This window comes from Ailuropoda melanoleuca, chromosome 1 (genome assembly GCF_002007445.2).
Source record: "Ailuropoda melanoleuca isolate Jingjing chromosome 1, ASM200744v2, whole genome shotgun sequence".
NCBI lineage: Eukaryota > Metazoa > Chordata > Mammalia > Carnivora > Ursidae > Ailuropoda > Ailuropoda melanoleuca.
Genome location: NC_048218.1, coordinates 162,570,788 through 162,591,247, shown reverse-complemented (window position 1 = coordinate 162,591,247; position 20,460 = coordinate 162,570,788). Strand labels below are relative to the sequence as shown.

Genomic DNA, 20,460 nt, shown 5'->3' with positions numbered 1-20,460 from the left:
GCAGGCCGTAAGGTCTTAGTAGCAATTACCCAAGCCCACTGTGCAGCATAAAAGCAGCTATAGACGATAGTTAAGCAAATGGGCATGGTGGTGTTCCAATAAAAAGGGATTAAGATGAAAGGGGGTCTAGCTATAAATAAGTCACAGAGATGACAAACACAGCACAGGGAACATAGTCAATATTATAATACTGTGTGGTGGCAGATGGTGACTACACTTATTGTGACCACTGATATAATGACATGTATAGAATTGTTCAATCAAGAATGTTGTACACCTTGGGGCGCCTGGGTGGCACAGCAGTTAAGCGTCTGCCTTCGGCTCAGGGCGTGATCCCAGCGTTATGGGATCGAGCCCCACGTCAGGCTCTTCTGCTAGGAGCCTGCTTCTTCCTCTCCCACTCCCCCTGCTTGTGTTCCCTCTCTCGCTGACTGTCTCTATCTCTGTCGAATAAAGAAATAAAATCTTTAAAAAAAAAAAAAAAGAATGTTGTACACCTAAAACTAATATAACATTGTATGTTAATTATACTTCAATTAAAAAAAACAAGAATACAAAGATAGACAGAAGGCAGGATGTGGCCCTTGGGCTATAGTTGCTGACCTTATTGTGACAATGGATAATGATCTCTGGTAGATCCTGTTATGTCAAAAACTCAAGGGGGAGGATGCCATACAGGGCTGTCACTGTGTAAAAAATAGGATAGGGGTGGAGTGTGTACGTGTAAGAATGCATGCTCACACATGCATGAAAGTTCTCTGAAAGAATGAAGCTTATAAGATTGTTGCTTCTGAAGAAAAGGGACTGGCAGTCTGGGAGATAGGAACAGAAAGAAAGCTCTCCACCCTTCTGGACCTTTTACATTTTTATCTATTTCATATATTATCTATTCAAAGAAGAGTGAACCAAGGCTATTCTCTCCTGACTTTTATGTCTTCCAATTCCTTTTGTTTTTCATGCTAACTTCTAACTTGATGTGAACAACCTGGTTGATCTGTAGCTTTTACACGGCCACACCCAAGGGGGTGGCCGCATGCCAGCCGTGTATGACAGATTCTTCCTTTATCCATGCTTCTCTCAGAAGCACCCTTTTTGACAGCCTCTAAGTTTGAGAAGCCGAAGTCAGGAGTAACAAAATGGTTTCTGGGCTTCCTCTTCCCTCAGTCCCTGTATGAGACTGTCACAGATATTGAATGCAGGTGAGAATGACAGCCAGGCCCGGGGTGGGGAGAAGAAAAGAGGGAAAGGGAAAGAGTGACTATGACAATATTTTCAGTAGCCTTCAAGAATTCTTTTATCTTTCACAGGAAATCCAGCGATGACTCCTGGGTGAGCAATGGCACCTATTTGGAACTTAGAAAAGATCTTGGTTTTTCCAAACTGGACCATCCTGTCTTATGGTGAAAAAGGAAAGAAGATTGATTCATCCTTATACTTCTCCCGTGTTTGCTTTCTGAAGCCACAAACCTGTGTCTGTGTATTTAAAAGAAATTATCTAGAGTGATCACCTGTGCTTAGCTTAGCATTGTAAGTATTTAAGTATGTATTTTCTTCAGTAGGTTTCTTTACAATTTCAAATGTTATCATGATTGTTTATATGAATGTAGAACACCTTGATATTTCATTTTCTATATGAACTATTTAATAAAAATGAAAGATTGAATGTTAACGTGTGGGTTAAAAAAGCAGCTTTAACACTAATTTTCCAAAGGTTAGGAAAATTCAAATTAAATTTATGCCTTATAAAATTGTGTTGGAGAAAAAAATTTCTCTCTCCCAGGTGCGTTAAGAACTACGAATACCCAGGGTTACTCACTCATGCGTAAGCTACCCAAGTTTAATTTGGTAGCTCAGATCTCTTTTTGCCTCCAACAGCTCTTGAATTGCTCATCCAGAACAATTCTGCAGGTGCTGGAGTCCGAAGAATGTTTGCATTTGCAGTTTGGTGGTTGGGAGGCTGGCATAGATTACTGGAATGTATGTTTCTATATCAGATAGATATGGCACCTTCCTGAAATGGAGGAAGCATTTGGGCTCATCCCTCCCTAGAGGTGCATTGCCTTATGTGCAAAGGTGTACCCTGTTACTCAGAGAAATTGTCCTCCCCCTGGGAAATTCCCATTAATTAAATGCTACTATGGCATCCCAGAGACACAGAAATTTCTCCTTAGTGAGAACTGAACTCTTGACAAGTTAAACTGTTTTCTGCTTCCCACTCCCATCCCTAGGTTCCCCACCCTTCACCATAGCTCTGTTGAGTATGGAATGTGCCAGGTTAGCGTAAAACATGTGCATTCTACACAACAGTTTGGCTTTCTAAAAGTTTGGCAAAATAACTGATTATTTTAAATAACTCAACAAGTTTTTCTTAAATACTGTTTTGGTATTTTCTACCTCTAAATAAGACCATATTTTAGATCTTGTATAAAAAGTTCGACCATCTGCCTTATAGACAAATGTAGAGAATTGATGTTCTTCCTTTGATGTGTTCTGATAAAGCGTTGTCTTATCTCTTTCCTACACTTTCTTCTTACTCATTTCACTCTTGTGAGTTTCGCAGCAGTCTTAGATAATACAGATTGTAACTACTAAAAGGGGAAACTTTGTCTTTTTAAATATGTTACTTTAAAGTACAATAATACAATTTGTGCAGTAGTTGAAGGGTGTTATCAAAGTAATGCCAACTTCTGCCCAGATTAGATTAAAACCAAAGCCTAATTTTTGAGCCTTTTACTCTAACGTCCATAACAGTCCTATGGAATATCAAGTATAATGGTGTAGTAAAAAGATTTCTCCAGAAAACACTTACAGATATTTAAATAATTTCAGAGCATGTAGAATTCTATGAATGAAAAGTAGAATAACGAATGGGGGAAAAAAGAATGCATGATTTTTTTCAGTGTCACACCAAATGACCGAGTAGTTGGACAGCATCGCATTTTTAAAATGGAGAGTTATTTAAAGTGGGTCAGTAGCCTTTTGGAATCTGCAAGTGATTAAAATTTGAAAACAATAAATGGCTCATTAAATATTACATTCATTCCTTCCATATCAAGAAGTCAAGATGAATACAGTGTGAATATCATTTCCATTTCTAAGCAGTTTAGATGACACAGTCAAATTCTTTGGTATGTGCTTTGTTCTTTTCTTTTCAAGCATGTATCCAAATTCTCCTCACAGACAGGAAGAAGCCGACTGTAGATTTAAGGATACTCAAGGGAAAACCAAATCTAGTTTTCACATTATGAAGGAAAATGCAGACTTTTAGCAGTATTGACTTCTAATAGGCCTCCTCCGGAAGCTGGCTCAAAAAAGACAAAGAAACAAAGAAAAAAACCCACCACAACAAAACCAAGACAAGCAGCCTGAAGGGCTGTAGCTTTGTCTACAGCATCTGGAAGTTTTCTAATTGTCCCACTGCTGTTACTTCAATTGACCTTATGCTTTATTTTGGAATCACAAGGCTAAGCCTTCCTAGTCATCTTATTTGAGTTGGAAATGGGGATAAATTAGAATAGGATGCAGAACTGTTTGAAAATTTAAAAAGCTACTAGTCAGTACCAGCCCTCTACAGGGCATTTCTGAAGTTTAAACAGCTCAGTTATGCATCCTGTTACCATAGTCTTAAAACTACCTTGAGGGGGAAATGGCTTCTTTTTTCCTTCAGTCCCTATTCTCGAAAGCTCATTTGTAACTAGCTCAAGGGCATTTTCTATTTTTAAGACAACCCCCCCCCCCAAATCTGGCATTCTTTGGGAAGAATGGACATAGAATTAACTTTCTGGACTTTGAAAATCCCAATTCAATAATTGCGATCACCACGCCATCTGAGATATGTCCTCTAACCTCCATTTTCTTCCTGATTATTCTATCCCGAATTGATGGTGAATCACATATATATTCCTGGAAACAGGACTCTGTGCAGTCAACCACCTTGTACTTCAGATGTTCCTGTGGCCACTGTCGATTACCCCAAGCTTCAGGAGATCATTCTGGAAGAGTCCAGCAGCCTCCAGTGTGGCCTGGTAGCAGATCCCTTCCCAGTGCAGGCCCCAGAGCAGAGGCTGGTATTTCCCTGAGTCAAATGTTCTCAGAATCCCAGTGCCGCTGTCCGTGCCCTTTACCTCCCAGGAGTCAGGCTGGTTCCCGTAGTAACTGAACAGCCAGAGTTCACTTTAGGACAACAGTCCACTTCTCCCTCAAGTCCCTGGAGCACCCCAGTAGCCCACAGTCTTTGCTTCCCGTGGGACTCTCGGGAAGAGAAAAATACACAAGCTAAAAAAATCTATTGTTTACTTCATGTGAACTGCTGCTTTTCTCATATTCTACTTTTAATTACTTCCAGGAAATCACTTGCTTGGGCTTCAAGGACTGTCCCTCATCTATATTTTCCAGATTTATGATGAGTGGTCTTGTTCTACCATAAACAGTGTCAACCCTAAAAAAAAAAAAAAATTAAGTTTTTATTTGGCTACTGAACCTTGTTGTAGGCCTACTACATAGTCAATGAGTTATATTACGCCCTCAAGCTATCATAGAATTTTCCCCGACCTTTTAGTTATGAGTAGGAGCAATAAAGTTGTACTTATGATGTTAGGAACAATAGTTCCAATGTATTGGCATAATTTATTTGAATGTCTTTAATTTTGATATTAACATCGGCATAAATCTATTTTTGCTACCAGATGATAGCTATTTTCATGCACTCGACTTCCCTCTGCATTGTATAAATCTGTTACTTGGTGTTAGTCTTTATTTTTCTGTGTTGGAAATATTTATCACATGAGTATCTGTAAATCATGACAGAAAATGCAAACCATTTTCTGAGACTTTTGGGTTACGCAATGATAAGTTGCTAATTTATTTTATTCATGATGATTTTATCTTCCTCCATTACCCTCAGAGGATACTATTTTTTTTAAAAAAAAGATGTCTGTAAATCTTCTATCTAGCTGTGTATAAGATTATTTTCTGTTTAAATCCCACCCTTCCACCCATATACCCCATTCTACCCAAAAAGTTCGTACTAATTTGTTTATCCCCCTCATGTAGCTAGTTGATGGTGAATAAACAACATGGAAAAAGGGCCAGCTTTGTCTTTGTTTTTCCAGGTTAATGGGTATTAGTGACTGCTCAAGGGGAGTGGAATGCTAAGCTAGGCACTTTTGAGGAAGAAACATGCCTGGTTATCCAAAGTGATAGAGATTTGAAATAAGAAAAGCCTGGGACATAAACTGGGAAGACATAAAGTTGCCATACTACAAATGTAGGTTCCTCAGACCTTAGGAGGAGGGACCTGAGGCACCTGGAGCCTCAGACAGCCCCCAAGGAATGCCGTGTGTTTGCCCCATCATACTATGGAAAGAGGATGTTGTGTGTGCCCTAACATGAAAAAGGAAAACGCTGACTGCTCATACCAATTTAATGGCCCTTCTGAATGACTGAGTCATCTCCTCCTCCTACATGCAAGTTATGTCCTTTGCAATGCCAGGAACATTCTTAGCCTCCACTAAAGACCCATCTGATTCGTTGACATATTTATCATGGTACACAAGACACCGGATAGCAGAATTATGTGCATAAACTCACATCTCTGTATCCCTAAAAACACTTAAAGAGACAACCAAAAGCAATTTATGAAACTTGATTGGATCCTGGCTTCAAAGAAAAGAAAAATAAGCTATAAAAGACATTTTGAGGATACTCAGTGAAATTTGCATAGAAACATAATGAAATTCTTGCCAGTTTTCAAATATGTGTTGTTGATATTGCCTGTTGATCTGAATCAAATCCGCCATCAGAGAAGGACCATTTTCCAACATTATTCAAAATAAAGGGTTATGAACACTAAAGGAAATCTTAACAAGCAACCTCAGACTATTCTAACATGTTGCCCATTGCTGAAATGTCTTAAAGCAACCTAAGGTGTCAACTTTGAGGAGGCCATCAAATTTGGAGGTGCAGTTCCCGGCCATTGGTTTACAAACTTAGTCATACAATTTTCTAGTCATACTGATGAGGAGACAGAAGGCAAGCTGAGGACAAAGCAGAAGCTGACACCCCACAACCCCCACCCCATGGGATATATGTAACATTCCTCAGGCACTCCTGGCTGCCCTAAAGGAAAAACTGATAGAGATCATAATACTGCAAGACCGGAGTCTCCCTCAGTTTAAAAAAGCGTTAGCAATTGACAAGAACAAAGCATTTCTATCAATGGTCTAGCTTCCAGAAGGGAATGTAAATACAGTTAAGTGTCCTTATAATCTGCAGCCCATTGACAGATATTTGAAGGGGTCAGAGGGTAATGTTCCTCCAGGAAGCCCCCAACTATCTTTCTGTTAATGCCTTACTAGAGGGGCAGACAACCTTAACTTGACAATGGCAAGGCCTCAGGTGTGCTGTAGGCCCTCTTTAACATATGAAAGTTCTTTTGAAACCTCCCTTTTCCCTTACCTCCCCCAACCCCATGGTATATAATCAGCCACCCCTCACAACCCAGGGCAGCAGCTCTTTCTGCCCTCGGGTCCTGTCCCCGTGCTTTAATAAGCCACCATTTTGCACCAAAGATGTCTCAAGAATTCTTTCTCGGTCGTGGTCTCCGGACCTCACCCCACCAAACCTCACCTATATTCCAAAGTCCCATCAATACCGGTGGAATACCAGCACTAACGTGATTGATGGCCATCAGAAACCCACAAATCAGGACATCACCGTCCTCCACACCCAGACAAGGGTTTCTTTTCATGGACTTAGGAGTTGGGGTCCCTGCAGGAAACAGATTCTAACTCCGGTAGTTCAAGAGAGGAAAATGAAGGGGCTACTTGCGGGCTTCTCGCAGGTTGAAGGCCTATTAGCAACAGCAGGAAGATGTTACCACCGTCCCGGAAGCAGCTGGAGCTTCAAAGAGGGGGAAGGGCCATCGGAAGCCATAGTGGAGGGACGTCAGGCCTCTGCTGGAAAATCCAGCCCAGAGGAAGGAAGAACTATACCAATCTCTGTCTCCTCTGGCCTCTGTCCTGGTGGCGGAACCCAGGTAAGCCCAGAACCTGCAGCGCTGCTCTTGGGGCTCAGCCCCCACAGCAGGGGAGGGGCGGCGAACAGAAGAACAGGCTCCTGGATCTTGTATCGACTGAAGGAGTTCATGCTGGCCCACGTCTGGGCTTTCAGAGGAATCTTCGGTAAGTAAATAGGCTTAAGAGCCTTTTTTTTTTCCTTTTGGGAAGATAGAATATGTTAAATGATTTTGGTTCCCAGTTATTTTACCTAGGATGAATTATGATTAACTGTGCTTTAAAAAACAAAAGGAAAACAAACCAAACCTCTGGTTCTTTGATACAGTTGTCAAATTTTTGATGAGCTAAGGGCAGTCTCTCTTGTTTATTCAATTCCATACTTTAAACAAATATCAGACTAGGAAAGATATATCAACTTTAGCAGTGATTCTCAAATTTGGATAATGTGCTGGTGGTAATTTTACACACACACACACACACACACACTTACACACACGCACACTTCCCAGACAGCCCCACATACTCTATTCAGCATTTGCTCACCACTGAGCTGGGACACCAACTTCTAATTTTATGATTGTTCTGTGTTGGTAATAACTGTGTTTTTTTTCATGAAATGTTGTTATTGCTTTTGTACCATCTTGGAAATGTAAAGATAAGGGCCTTGTCACCTCTTTCCCTGTGACACCTCATGGGTACTCTGAAAGGTGCTTGCATACAGCTGGCAGCCAGCAGCTGCTGTGATGGATCTTTGAAAAACATTTGCCAAGCCAGGAGTGGTTGCAGACGCTGGGAATACACAGTCTCCACCTTGAGGAGCTTCTGGTCTGGTGGGAAGCCAGTAGGTTGGTCAACAACCAGTGTGGTAAGAAGGCGGTATATAGAGGACACCCAAGTGATGAGGGGAGAGGTGATGGGGCCTCGCGGAGGTACGCTGAGAGGAGGGATAGACCTCAGACAGTGAAGAGAACAAGAGGGCTTGGCGACAGGGAAGGCTAAGGCTGAGGGTGGGGAGACATGCCATGTATGACTTATAGTTCCTCTCCATGCCTGTTAAGCCACAGCACTGCTTCCCAACTAATATCACAGTGAAATTTTTGATGTGTCATAGTATCTGGGGTTTCCTCAGCCTGGAGTCACGAGGTAAAGGGTGGGGAGTGCTAGCAGACAGCACTAAAGGGACTGAAGAAGGCTAAGCCGCCACCTCCAGTGTCTCCCTCACCCGTATATCCAAACACAGGGAGAGAAAGTGAGGCTCAGCCTGAGAAATCTGAGAGGTTGAGCATTTTTCTAGAAGTGACAAAGCATTACCAGAGCAGAGTGTCCAAATTATCTGAATAGACTAAGTTTTCTTATTTTAATTTTTTATTGTGGTAAAATATACATAAAAATTTACCATTTTAACTATTTGTAAGTGTACAGCTCAGTGGCCTCGAGTGCACTCCCATTGTTATGGGACCATCACCACGACCCAGGTCCAGAACTTTCTCATTGTCTCATACTGAAATTCTGTACCCATTTAGACTTAAGTTTTAAACAAAATTGGATCTTGAGTTAGTTTTTTTCTTGCTAATCAATATGCGAGGGCTCATGTGGGAGACCAGATCAGATAGAGACAAGATGGAAGCACTGTATCTTCTTGACCCGCGAGTTACAGTGTGGGTCACAGTGTCACAATCCCGCTGTGGAGGCCACACCACAGTGCCATTTAGGCCATCCCCATTTAGCAGATGAATTCACTGAGGACCAGAAGTTAAGCAACTTGACCCAGCTCTCACAACTAGTCATAGCGGTCCAGGGATATGGTGACATACTGCTGACTTGTCTGAATCTAGCTCCTTCTGCGACAGAATGAGATGCAAACAATGTGTCCCCAACATCCTTTCCCTTCCACGTATTAGGAGCTTGTTCTCCAAAGGTTTTGTCAGGTCTTTGAAGCTGACACGCAGTTCAGGGATGGGGAGAACCGTGGGACTTGGGAAACCTGATTCTAGTTAGTGGTGAGACCTTAGGTAAGTCGCTTACCCTCTACAAATCTCATTTAGCCCCGACAGCGAGTGGACAGATTATCCTTAAGTTTCTCTCTGTGCTGCCACTTTGCGATGTCAAGAATAGGTGGAAATGTTCTTTGGTCGATCGACAGAAGCTCATGAACACCGAGCATGTGCGGGACACTGTCCCTGCCCTCAAGGGGCTTACCTACAAGCTGCGGGATCTGCTTTAAAGCATTCTTTTCTGTTTTATCCTGAAAGTCGGAACTATTTGGCTGCACGGAAGAATGACGTCACATACTCAGAAAAAGCTGTCTGCTTTTGAATCATCATGCTTTTCTGGAATCAAAATTATCCACGAGTGAGCAGTTGTCACGAAGCCTGTTGATAGGGTCCTTTGCCTGCCCACTTTCATCCAGCCAATGATCCAGAATGCAGGGGAGAGAGAAAAAAATTAGGTTTCTGGTCTGGAGCTTAGAGTCTGGTGGGCAGAGGGTGGGGTGGAGACAGGAGCCAGAAACAGACAAATGTGCGGTGTGACACACACGCAAGCGTTGTGGAGACAGACACGCAAGCACCGTGGGGAGGCACAGCTCGAGGATATTGCTATTTCATGGTACACGGAGTGGTGAGGGTGGATTTCGCCTGGGCCAGGACTTGAGGGAACTTGAAGGTAGTGCAGAGGAAAAGCAGGAGAACGTTTTGGGTCCTGGGAACAGCAGATTCCAGCCTGGAGCAAAGTCGTGTCAGGGGCGGCTGGAGGAAGGGCCAGAAGGCCAGTGTAGGTGGAGTTCAGGAGTGGATGAGTGCAGGGGGGAGGAGGGGAAGTCAAGACGAGCGCTGGAAGGTATTTGGGGTCAGAGGGCTTTGGTTTCTACTCTGAGTGAAATTTGAGCAGAGGAATGACGTGATTTGACTTCTGACTGGGGGAGACTAGGCGGCACAGGCAAAACCAGGGAGCCCAGACCAGAGTGGTGGCGGTGGTTGGGACCAGGGCAAAAGTAGCGGAGGTTGAGGGAAGCAGTAAGAAACTGGTTGTATTTTGAGGGCAGAATCCGTAAGATTGGCTGACCAGTTGGATTGGGCATATATAAGGAGAGAGGTCAAGGACAAATCCGAGTTCCATGGCCCGATCTACTAGGAGGATTAAGTTGCCATGACTAAGATAAGGAACACCGGACAGAGCAGATTTGGGTGTGCTGGTGAAAAAATTAGGTGGTGATTTTTTCCAAGAGGTACTCTTATGTAGGATTTGTGTGTGCGGTAAGGGGCAGTGCGGCGGGCTTGGCTTATTCAAACCCTGCACATATGAACGAAGACAAGACTGGCCCTCGGCCGTCTGCTGGGAGACATCCTCTGAGCCTTTGGAATACCCCTCCTGCAAAGAGTGGCTTGGTGTACCCGGGACCTTGGCCGTGCCAGATAGTTTATGTTAAAAATGTGCTTTATAGTGGGGACTTGGGGTAACCCTGTATCAGTATGACCTGTGGACAGGTCAGAGACTATGTAACTGTGGTCAGCCACCCGGTGCTCCATGCTTGGGGGACCAACCCCGGACTCCCAGGCTTCTGGTTGATAATACTCTGAATATGCTGTCACATGGAGTCGCTGGGATTTGTCCTGTGAGAACCCAGGAGAGGTTTGGTTTTTTTTGTTTGTTTTTTTTTTAAGATTTTATTTATTTATTTGACAGAGAGAGACAGCCAGTGAGAGAGGGAACACAAGCAGGAGGAGTGGGAGAGGAAGAAGCAGGCTCCTAGTGGAGGAGCCTGACATGGGGGTTCAATCCCAGAACGCCGGGATCACGCCCTGAGCCAGAGGCAGACGCTTAACGACTGAGCCACCCAGGCGCCCCCCCAGGAGAGGTTTTAGACTCCACCATCTCCCACACCCCCACGCTCATGGGGACCCAGTCCTGGCCAGCCTACCTGCAGAGTTCTTCCTGAGCTCCACTGCCCCTGCCTGGGGGGGGGGGGGCTTGTCACTTCCCGCCTGGCAAACAGAGCCCCCGTCTGCCGTCCCAACCCCTTGCCCCTAAGCTGCAGACAGAGTGGTTTTTCTAAACTCTGGTCATATCATTACTCTTTGTAATCCTTCTCTGCTCAGAACACCTCAGCATGGTGCATGTGTAACACAGCGATCACAAGCCCAGACTTTGGGGCCCAGGAGGCTAGGGTTTGAGCCCTGGCTCTGCTACTCTGAGCATCTGCTTCCTCAGTTCTAGACTGGAGTTAATCCCCGGGCCGCTGTGAGGGTCACTGGCTGCTGCCGTTTGCTGAGTGCTTCCTCTGTGCTAGTCATTAGTTCAAGGCTCCTTTAGCATCTGCACTTCACCTAAGAGGAAACTGAGACCCAGGTGAGGTAACGAGCTCACAGGCACAGTCTCCTGCCTGATAAAGCCACGATGCAGGTGCTCTTAGCCTCTAAGCCAGCAGTTCTCAGAAAGTGCTCTGGGCATCCCTGGGGGCCCTCAAGACCCACCCAAAGGAAGTGCAAGGCTTCATGTTTTCACCATAATATTAACACACTATTTGCATCTTTCACTCTATTGTCTCGTGAGTGTACAGTGGACTTTTCCAGAAGCTCCAAGCCATGAGAATGCAGCAGGTCGATGCAGAAGCAGATATGCCATGTCCAGCTGTCTGCCTCTAAGCCAGACATTAGGGATGTTTGCAAAAATGTAAAGCGATGCTGTTCTTCCCTCGATTTATTTTTTGTTTGTTTTGGAAACTGTAGTTCTATTTCATTGAAAGTATGTTTTTATGTAAACATATAGTGGATATGTTGTTGGTATTTTAAAAACATTCATGTTTCTGAGTTTCTCAGTTTGAATTTCTCATACAGTGAACATCCATAGATAACACCTACAGAAATGTAAGCTCCTGGGGAGCACTGTAACTTTTAAGAGCATAAAGGTTTTCTTGAGAGCATAGAGTTTTTAAGAGCCTATTTGGTCTTGAGACCAAATAGTGTGAGAAACAGAGCACAGAATAGATGTCATTGCTTACCGTGGGGTCCAGGGGAGAATGAAGGTCAACAAATGGCCGTGTTTACTATTTTACGGGGCTGTGTACATGAGTATTAAATGCACCGGCTTCTGACTTCCCTAAACCTTCTCATCACCGCCCCACGTGCACCGTTCTGTCCTGTTATGCTGAGCTCCATGCAGTCTTGGATCTTCCCCACACCCCTGCACGCTCTGTGTCACATCCACCAGATTCCCAGCTCCCCCCCACCCCGACCAGCCTCAGCTCAAGCACCTACAGCTTTTGGAGGACGGTTCTGTGTTGGACACTCCTGTTCTGACTCCCTGTCCAAGCTCTTCCCGCTGAACCATGCGGACTTGGGCGGAAAATGGAGATTTTGTTGATTTCCTTGGAAAGGTTTCTAGAGAAAGATTTGTGACCGCCCCTTCAGCACCCTTGAGAAAAAGGTCCCCCTGCTGGTACATCGCGAGTTCTCCAGCACTAGGGTAACATATGCAAGGAAGATCGTGGCCCGGCCAGTGTTTCCCAAAATGTGGCCTAGACCCCCAGCTTCCAGGTCACCGAGGCACAAGGTACTATGCAGATTCCTGCTCCTGTCCATGAACTACTGGGTCGGACTCTGGGGAGAGGACCAGGGAATATGATTTTTTTTTTTTAACTTGGTGAATTTTATTGTATGGAAATTGTATCTCCATAAAGCTGTTCAGAAAAATACGCATGTATTTAGTACTACAGTCCGTAAATGTGTTCTTTGATCTGCCAAAGAACGATCAGTGATCTGCAATCCGTGATACAGGACGTACTGTGTGTAAGCCAGCTGGAGGTTGCTTCTGCTAATCTATTGGGCTAGAGATAAGCTTAGATGACAAAGGAAGTCAGTTTCCTTTTTTTTCTGTAGGGTTTAGGGCTATATTCTAGCCGAGAATGGGATTTTTAAAAACAAAGGCTTGTGTTGATTTGGGGTTCTTCTATACACCCAAGTCTGAGAAGCACTCTTCTAGATACTGACAGGTTTGAGAAGAACCACCCTGCCATCCATGGGACAGACAAAGATGACTAAGAATTATAGTACAGCGAGAGAAGAAACATAGCCTCGAAGGAATGTTGGCCACCTATGGAAACTTCACAAAAGGGGATTTGGATCTGTTGGGATGGGGATCAGGGAGGATTTCACAGATGCGATACTTGAGTTGTTTTGAATGGGCATTTCTACGCAGTGAAGCACAAGGGAGTTCCAGGCAGAGAAAGTAATGTGGCGACGGGAAAGAAGCGTGGAAGTGTGTGGCACAGACGTAGAAGGGCACCAAACATCCGGCACCCTCTGCTTTGATGTTATGCTCAACCAAGAGACTTTCTGGATATGAATTTGGCTATTTAGCTATTCTCTACTGGATAATAAACATGTGTTTTCCAGCCAAAGTCATTCCAGCCATTGCAGAGACATTTTGTGCATGCTGCATTATAAACCAGTAAATTGATACACTGATTTATAACTGACCTTTGATGTATCAATACTCCAGAGAGTGGCAGGTGGCAAAATTATGTTTCTAACCCTGACGCTAAGGCCTTTAATGTGATTTCACAAGACACGGCCTGCCCCCAGGAGGCTGACCAGGAGAATCAGCTGACCTTCACACTTCCTGCGTCAGACACTGTAGATTGTTAGCCAAAGTCACCTGTTCAACCTCCTCCTTACTTACTAACAGAGCTTGGGTCTTTTAGGATATGGGCAGCCTTGTGTTGAGAGGAGGCCAAGCCCATCCCTGGCCCAGCCTCTTGATCAGGCTAAGCCTATATGGCGATACTTCCTCCGGCCAGTGACTGACTTAGGAAGGGACATGGGGTGCAGTCCTGGGCGGTGCAATGGGGTGGGGAGGGGACTCACTGGCAGCTTTAGAAATGTTTTCCAGTTTCACAAAGGGATAAAATATGGACAGGCTCCCTTCCAGCCATGGACTGTCACTTGTGTGGATTGTTTCTGCAGTCATCCTGGAACCAGGAAAAGGCGAGCCTGAGGACAGTACCAGGGGACTGAGAGTGGCTGCGAGAAACAGCAGACAGAGCCTGGGCTGTGGATGATGTCATCAGGTCTCTGAATCACCCTCCTGGAGCTGCCCTACCTCTGCACATCTTGATACGTGAAATGACAGATGTCCTTACTCAGTAGCCATTTTTAGCTGTTTTGCTTTTTTTCCCAGCTGGATGCACATGCATGGCCCTGCACCCCCACAGACACACACAAACACAACATACCCTGTTGTCACTTTCCCGACTTGGGAATGGAAATTAAGTTGTCACCCGGGGTGGAGGAGCAGCCTTACTCCCAGGCCTCTAGAAACTGGAATGTATTTATGAAACTAGAAGATTATACAGCATCCCACCCACTTCCATCAAGAAGCTTATCTTTTCCTCCTCAAGGACCAGTGACTTACCCTCTTGAATGCTTCTCAGCCATTCCGCCTGCTATCCTGCAATTACCAACCAGTCCTCACCTGACCACCTTTTCTCTTGCTCACGGCTTCTGCGGGGTCAGTTTCTCCAGCCTAAATTCTCTCTGCATATATTTCAGCATCTGCCACTAAACATATCCAGAGTTCCAATTTTCCAGAAATGGATCATACCCTGATGCCTAAGATTGTCATGTCAGGCCGTCTCACCAGCTACTGACAGCACTGTGAGTGTCCATCCTTGGGTCCTAGACCCAGCCCTGCTCCACTCAGCTGGGGCCTATGTAGACGGTCGCCTGGTACCGGTATGACAACTTATGCAGAAAACCACTCAGAAGACGCTCATGGACTACGCGGGCCTTGTGAAATATTATCTGCTCAGTATGATGGCGGTTTACCAGATGTCCCTACAACATTGATTCTCCTCTTAATCCAAAATAATAGAAGTTTTGGTTGGGCACCTGGTTACCAGCTAATGATGTTTCCCAGAGTCCCGCTCAGTGTGGCCGTGTGACTGCACCCTGACTGTGAAGTTGTGAGCAGAGGGGATATGTGCAGTTTCTGGGGTTTCTGCTTCCCTGCTGGCTGCACACAGACAGAATGATGAAAACCAGAGCAGCTGTCCTACACTTCAAGGTGGCAAACCAACGAGGGCAGTGGACCTGGAATCCAAGACCCAGGGTCACCAACTTATGTTGATTTGCCCAGAACTTTCCCAGTTTTAGCACTGAAAGTCCTATAACCAGGAACCTCCACAGCCCTGGACGGTTGTTCACCCTACTCTGTTGAGCTGCTACCGCGGCTCTCGACCCCCTACTCAAACTCTTGTTGGAGAGAGAGCAAAAAACAAACGGAACGCTAAACCTTCCCTCTTGATGAGGCCAGTGTGTCGGGGCCTTCATTGTCTACATCATCCTCTGCTGTCCCCTAACAAATACGGGTATGTTGGTCTAAAGAACCTTTTTTTGTTGTTGTTTTTGTTTTAATGATTTTTTATTATATTATGTTAGTCACCATACAGTACATCCCCGGATTCCGATGTAACGTTCGATGCTTCATTAGTTGCGTATAACACCCAGTGCACCATGCAATACGTGCCCTTCTTACTACCCATTACCGGTAAAAATTTTATTTATTCGACAGAGATAGAGACAGCCAGCGAGAGAGGGAACACAAGCAGGGGGAGTGGGAGAGGAAGAAGCAGGCTCACAGCGGAGGAGCCTGATGTGGGGCTCGATCCCATAACACTGGGATCACCCCCTGAGCCGAAGGCAGACACTTAACCGCTGTGCCACCCAGGCGCCCCTGAAGAACCTGTTGGCTGCTTTTTTGTTGTTGCCCCACCTAAGATCCCATGCTCCTTGGCTGGGCTCCCAGATCCCCTTGTCTGCTCGGCCCATGTCTGGGTTCCAGCCCCTCACTACTGAGCCTCCGGGGGAGACCGAGGCCTGATTGCCCTCTGGCTCTAACCCAGTCCCTCTCTTTCCCTCTCTTTATGGGTAGTCACTTTTTGAAACCTATTGATTAGTCCATGCTAACTCGCCTACATAAACACACACACGCAGACACACATAATCACAGGCATGCACACACTCTCACACACACATAGGTTCTCTCTCTCTCTCTCTCTCCTCCTCCTCTTCTCTTGCTCTTTCCCTCAGCCCCTTACCCATCTTTCGTACTCGGCCTTTCACAGGGAGCCTTTGTGGGGAGCAGATGGGAAGCTGAAGTGGATTCATGAGCAAAATAAATTTGTTTATTTTTTAAAATCACATAATACATGTTCTTTGCAGAAAAATTAGAAAATGGAGCTTGGTTCCATAAATGTTTTTTTAAGACAAAATAAATGCGAACAATAAATACAACTCATTAGGATTTAATCTCCTTTGACACGACTCTCTTATCAAAGGCACTTACTTGACCTGCTCTCGTTTTTTGGGGGTGAAGGGGGGAGCTATGCTTCATGGGAGCAGAGGCTTTCAGGCTCACAGACAAGTATGGCCTTATTTTTCTGGAAGCCACCTGCAAGGAAGGCCCCGACCGGAGCCAGTGACCCTCGTCTGTATCTCTAGGTTTCCCAGGAGGGCCCTAGTTTCAAGTGTCCTATCTCCAGTCCTTGAGAGCCATCTAAAAACCCCAGACTTTGAGTGGTCGGCTTCCTCAGCTACATTTCCTCCACTGCTTCCTACTCCGGCCGTAACCCTAGGAGCGTCGGTCAGGCCATGGGTAAGGTTTGGGTTCAGATCACATGCAGGGCCAGATCTTCATCTCCCCGTGGGCACAGCAGAGAACTGCAGAGAACTTCCAGGGTGTCCAAATTCTGTTGATTAAAACATTTTGTCCACTTTTCACTTATCCTGAAGTGTTCAACCTGTGGAGGGAGACTCATATGTCATTTTCCATAAAAGCTTCTTCAGAATTTATATTCTTCATGGTGGACATTTTTGCTCCTTTTTCTAACCATAAAAATAATTCATGACCTCTAGAAAGAGAAAAAATTTAAATAATTATAAGCTACAAGGAAAGAATAAACTGGAAACTTTCTGAGTTTATAGCACCCTGAGAAGATGCTGTTAGTATTTTGCATATAATTTTTCACTTTTTAGCACTACTTCTATTATGCACATTTCTGTATCACACAAATAAATATATTTGTGTTCTTTTAGTCAATAAAAGGACAATTTGCATCAGATTGGTTTGGGAAGTAAATCAGCTTTGGGTCAGGAGGTAGGAATAGTGACCTAAGAAATGGCAAAGTGAGGCCAACACAACACTGACAGATACTTGTAGTGCCCATCTCATGGGTTCCTTTGTGCAATAGCAGTTTCTGTCTGCTCCAGTAGGCTTTAATTAAGGCAGTTCATTATGGATTTACTTTTAATTGAAATTTTTAATGACATAAAAGCAAATCTTAATGAGGTGGCAAAGACCTGGTCATCAAATGAAATCTAGGGTTTGCTTCAAAATAAAATGGTGGTGGCTGGGAGGGGGTAGGGGTAGATTTGGATGAAACAGAATTGTCCACGAGTTGGTAATAATTGAAGCTAGATAATGGATATGGGGGGTTTATTATACTATTCTTTTTTTTCTTTTGAAGATTTTATTTATTTATTTGACAGAGACAGCCAGCGAGAGAGGGAACACAAGCAGGGGGAGTGGGAGGGGAAGAAGCAGGCTCCCAGCGGAAGAGCCTGATGTGGGGCTCGATCCCAGAACGCTGGGATCACACCCTGAGCTGAAGGCAGATGCTTAACAACTGCGCCACAGGCGCCCCCTATACTATTCCATCTTTGATAGAGATTTAACATTTTTCTTTTAGTTTTTTTTTAAGTAGGCTCTACACCCAACATGGGGCTTGAACTCATGTCCCAGAGATCAAGAGTCACACACCACCGACTGAGCCAGCCAGGCACCCCAAGGTTTGTCATTTTTCATAATAAAAAGAACAAATAACCGTAAAACCCAGGAACTGGCTCACTGGTTTGTGAGAGACAAAATCCATCTTCCCATTTCTGAGACTCCTCTTTTCCCAGAAGCACCACCGCCGTGACCCCTGTATTAGTCACGTGGGATTAATCAGCATGACCAACGTGGCCAGCACCCAGGAGCTCTTCCTTGCCACAGCACATCCTTGGCAAAGACTCCAAGAGGGGGGTTGAGGCAGGTGTGTGGGGGTGGGGTGGGGAGGGAGAAGCAACCTTGAGCCACACATTGTGAGCTTGAAGAATCATGGAATTCTAGTTGTTTCACAAATTGTGTTGATTTTGCATTCTAAACAGTGTGGTTTTTAGGCAAATTATTTAATCTCTGAGCCTCAGTTTCCAAGTCAATGAAAAGACGATTACCACCCTGACTTCACAGCACAGAAGTAAAGAAAAAAACCATGTAGAAACTGATCCAGGGGCGCCTGGGTGGCACAGCGGTTAAGTGTCTGCCTTCGGCTCAGGGCGTGATCCCAGCGTTATGGGATCAAGCTCCACATCAGGCTCTTCCACTATGAGCCTGCTTCTTCCTCTCCCACTCCCCCTGCTTGTGTTTGCTCTCTCGCTGGCTGTCTCTATCTCTGTCAAATAAATAAATAAAATCTTTAAAAAAAAAAAAAAAAAAAAAAAGAAACTGATCCAGCAGGATGCCTGACACACAGTAGAGGGCCATTATTGATGCCCTTCCCGTCCCCTGAGTTATTAAGAAAGCTGTAAGAAGGTCTTTGCCTTCTTAGACTTAACACAGAGGTAGGAAGATAATGTGTCCATATAATATTGTATAATAGGATGAGAGAACAATGACCATAAAATCTGGTATTGGAATTCCTCTCAGGGGCAGAACTGTCTTCATCGAGAAAGTTAATTTGAAAAAACACTATGACACTCCAAGAGTATGGCTCGGCAGAAGACAAACCACAGAGACAGCAAAATGCCAGCACCACCTCTGCATAATTTTTGGTTGCTTGTTTTGTTTTCTTATAAGCTCTTTTTATTTCCCCAAGCACTTAGTAACATCTTCCACACACATATGCCTTGTGGAGGTGATATTTGTGTAAATGAAAGACAGGGACCCGATTCTGTAGCTGGATCACCCCCAAAGACAGAGGAGGGACCAGGTAAGCATGGATGAGTCTGCACACCCAGGATCTCAAAGCCAGACGTGAGGATGAGATTGAAATCCTTGGAAATGCATGAAATCTTCAGGGAGGTCTTGGTTCTGGTTTGAGGGTTCCAGGTGAAATATGAATTATTTAAAAAGTCAAACAAATGACCACAATACTGTTTGTGAGAAGTGGCAAATGAATGATGCTGCCAGGAAATGACTTGGAGAGAGAGGGCATCCTTGTAGGAGTCATGGTGGTGTTATGGGGGAGACAGAGGATGGACAGTGCCTCGAGCCCCTCATTACTCAGACTGCTACAAGACATGAGTCTCTTAGAAAGACTGTCTAGTCCCCTCCTAAAGAAAGCAGGATGATTTGTTTATCACCTAGACCCCACATACTTTCCAAAGAGATTTGTGCATCTAAGAGATACACATCTATGTACACAGGGGAATTAAAAGTTAAAAAGAGATCGGAAGAATAAGCAAGGAGATGGTTGTACTTGGAACAAGAGAAGATATGGCTACAGCATTTGAGTCTTCAGATAACCCCAGGAAGCAGGAGTCACAGGTTTCCACAACTGACAAAGGGAGTTAGACCAACTCAGAAGGAGCGTACTAGATTCTAGAAAGAGTTCCTTCCAAGGAACTGTATATGTGTATATGTGTAAGCTCCCTGGGTCTGCAAAACCCAAGGGCCATGCCATCACTATTTCAGAAGGAACAGAAAGGCTGCTAAAGCCTTTAAGTTTTTTGTTTGTTTTGTTTTTGTTTTTTAGAGAGGGGGGCAAGAGGGAGTAGAGGAGGAGAGAGAATCTTAAACAGGCTCTTCTCCCAGAGAGAATCTTAAACAGGCTCTTTGGCCCAGCTAGATCTCACGACCCTGAGATCATGACCTGAGCCAAAATCAAGAGTCAGACACTTAACCAATTAAGCCACCCAGGCGACCCTTTAAAAAAAAAAGCCTTTAAGTTGTAAAGGTGGGTGAGAGAGGGAGCTATACTGACAGATTGCAGTATGACTAGGACTGTTAGCCTTAAAAATTCTTCAGATCTGCATAATCTGAGGCTGAGAGTCTCCGTAAAACACATGAAAACAAGAACCGATTACAAATCAGTAAATGGAAGAACAATGTGAATTGCCATCAAAGATGAACACAATTAAAGTGAATTAGTTATAAACTATATTAAAATGAAGGCCGTGGACATATGGATTTATGATTGGCTCTACTACATGAAAGAGTAAGGATAGCACTTTATCTGAAGCCCTATCAAACTAAATTTTTTCAGCCTGCTTCAGATACTGGCTACATAAGTTGAGATGTCTAAATCATAAAATAGAATTATACCCCAATGGATTTAAACAGCAATGTAAAACTAAACGGTGGGTTTGTTTCTACCCAAGAACTTGTAAGTGCCTGAATGGAATTGCAT

The 20,460-nt window shown here is 44.4% G+C and overlaps 1 protein-coding gene across 6 annotated transcripts in view; it reads left to right on the top strand.

The window, feature by feature from the left end:
- The window catches only part of OSBPL3 (oxysterol binding protein like 3), a 179,765-nt gene extending 174,678 nt beyond the window's left edge, over window positions 1–5,087 (top strand). For all 6 annotated transcript variants that reach the window (XM_002912864.4, XM_002912867.4, XM_011223670.3 and 3 more), the window contains one exon: window positions 1,308–5,087. In XM_002912864.4, coding sequence (XP_002912910.1) covers window positions 1,308–1,404 — 97 coding nt within the window. In that variant the 3' untranslated portion in view covers window positions 1,405–5,087. The remainder of the gene's footprint in view (window positions 1–1,307) is intronic.
- The last annotated feature ends 15,373 nt before the right edge of the window (window positions 5,088–20,460 follow it).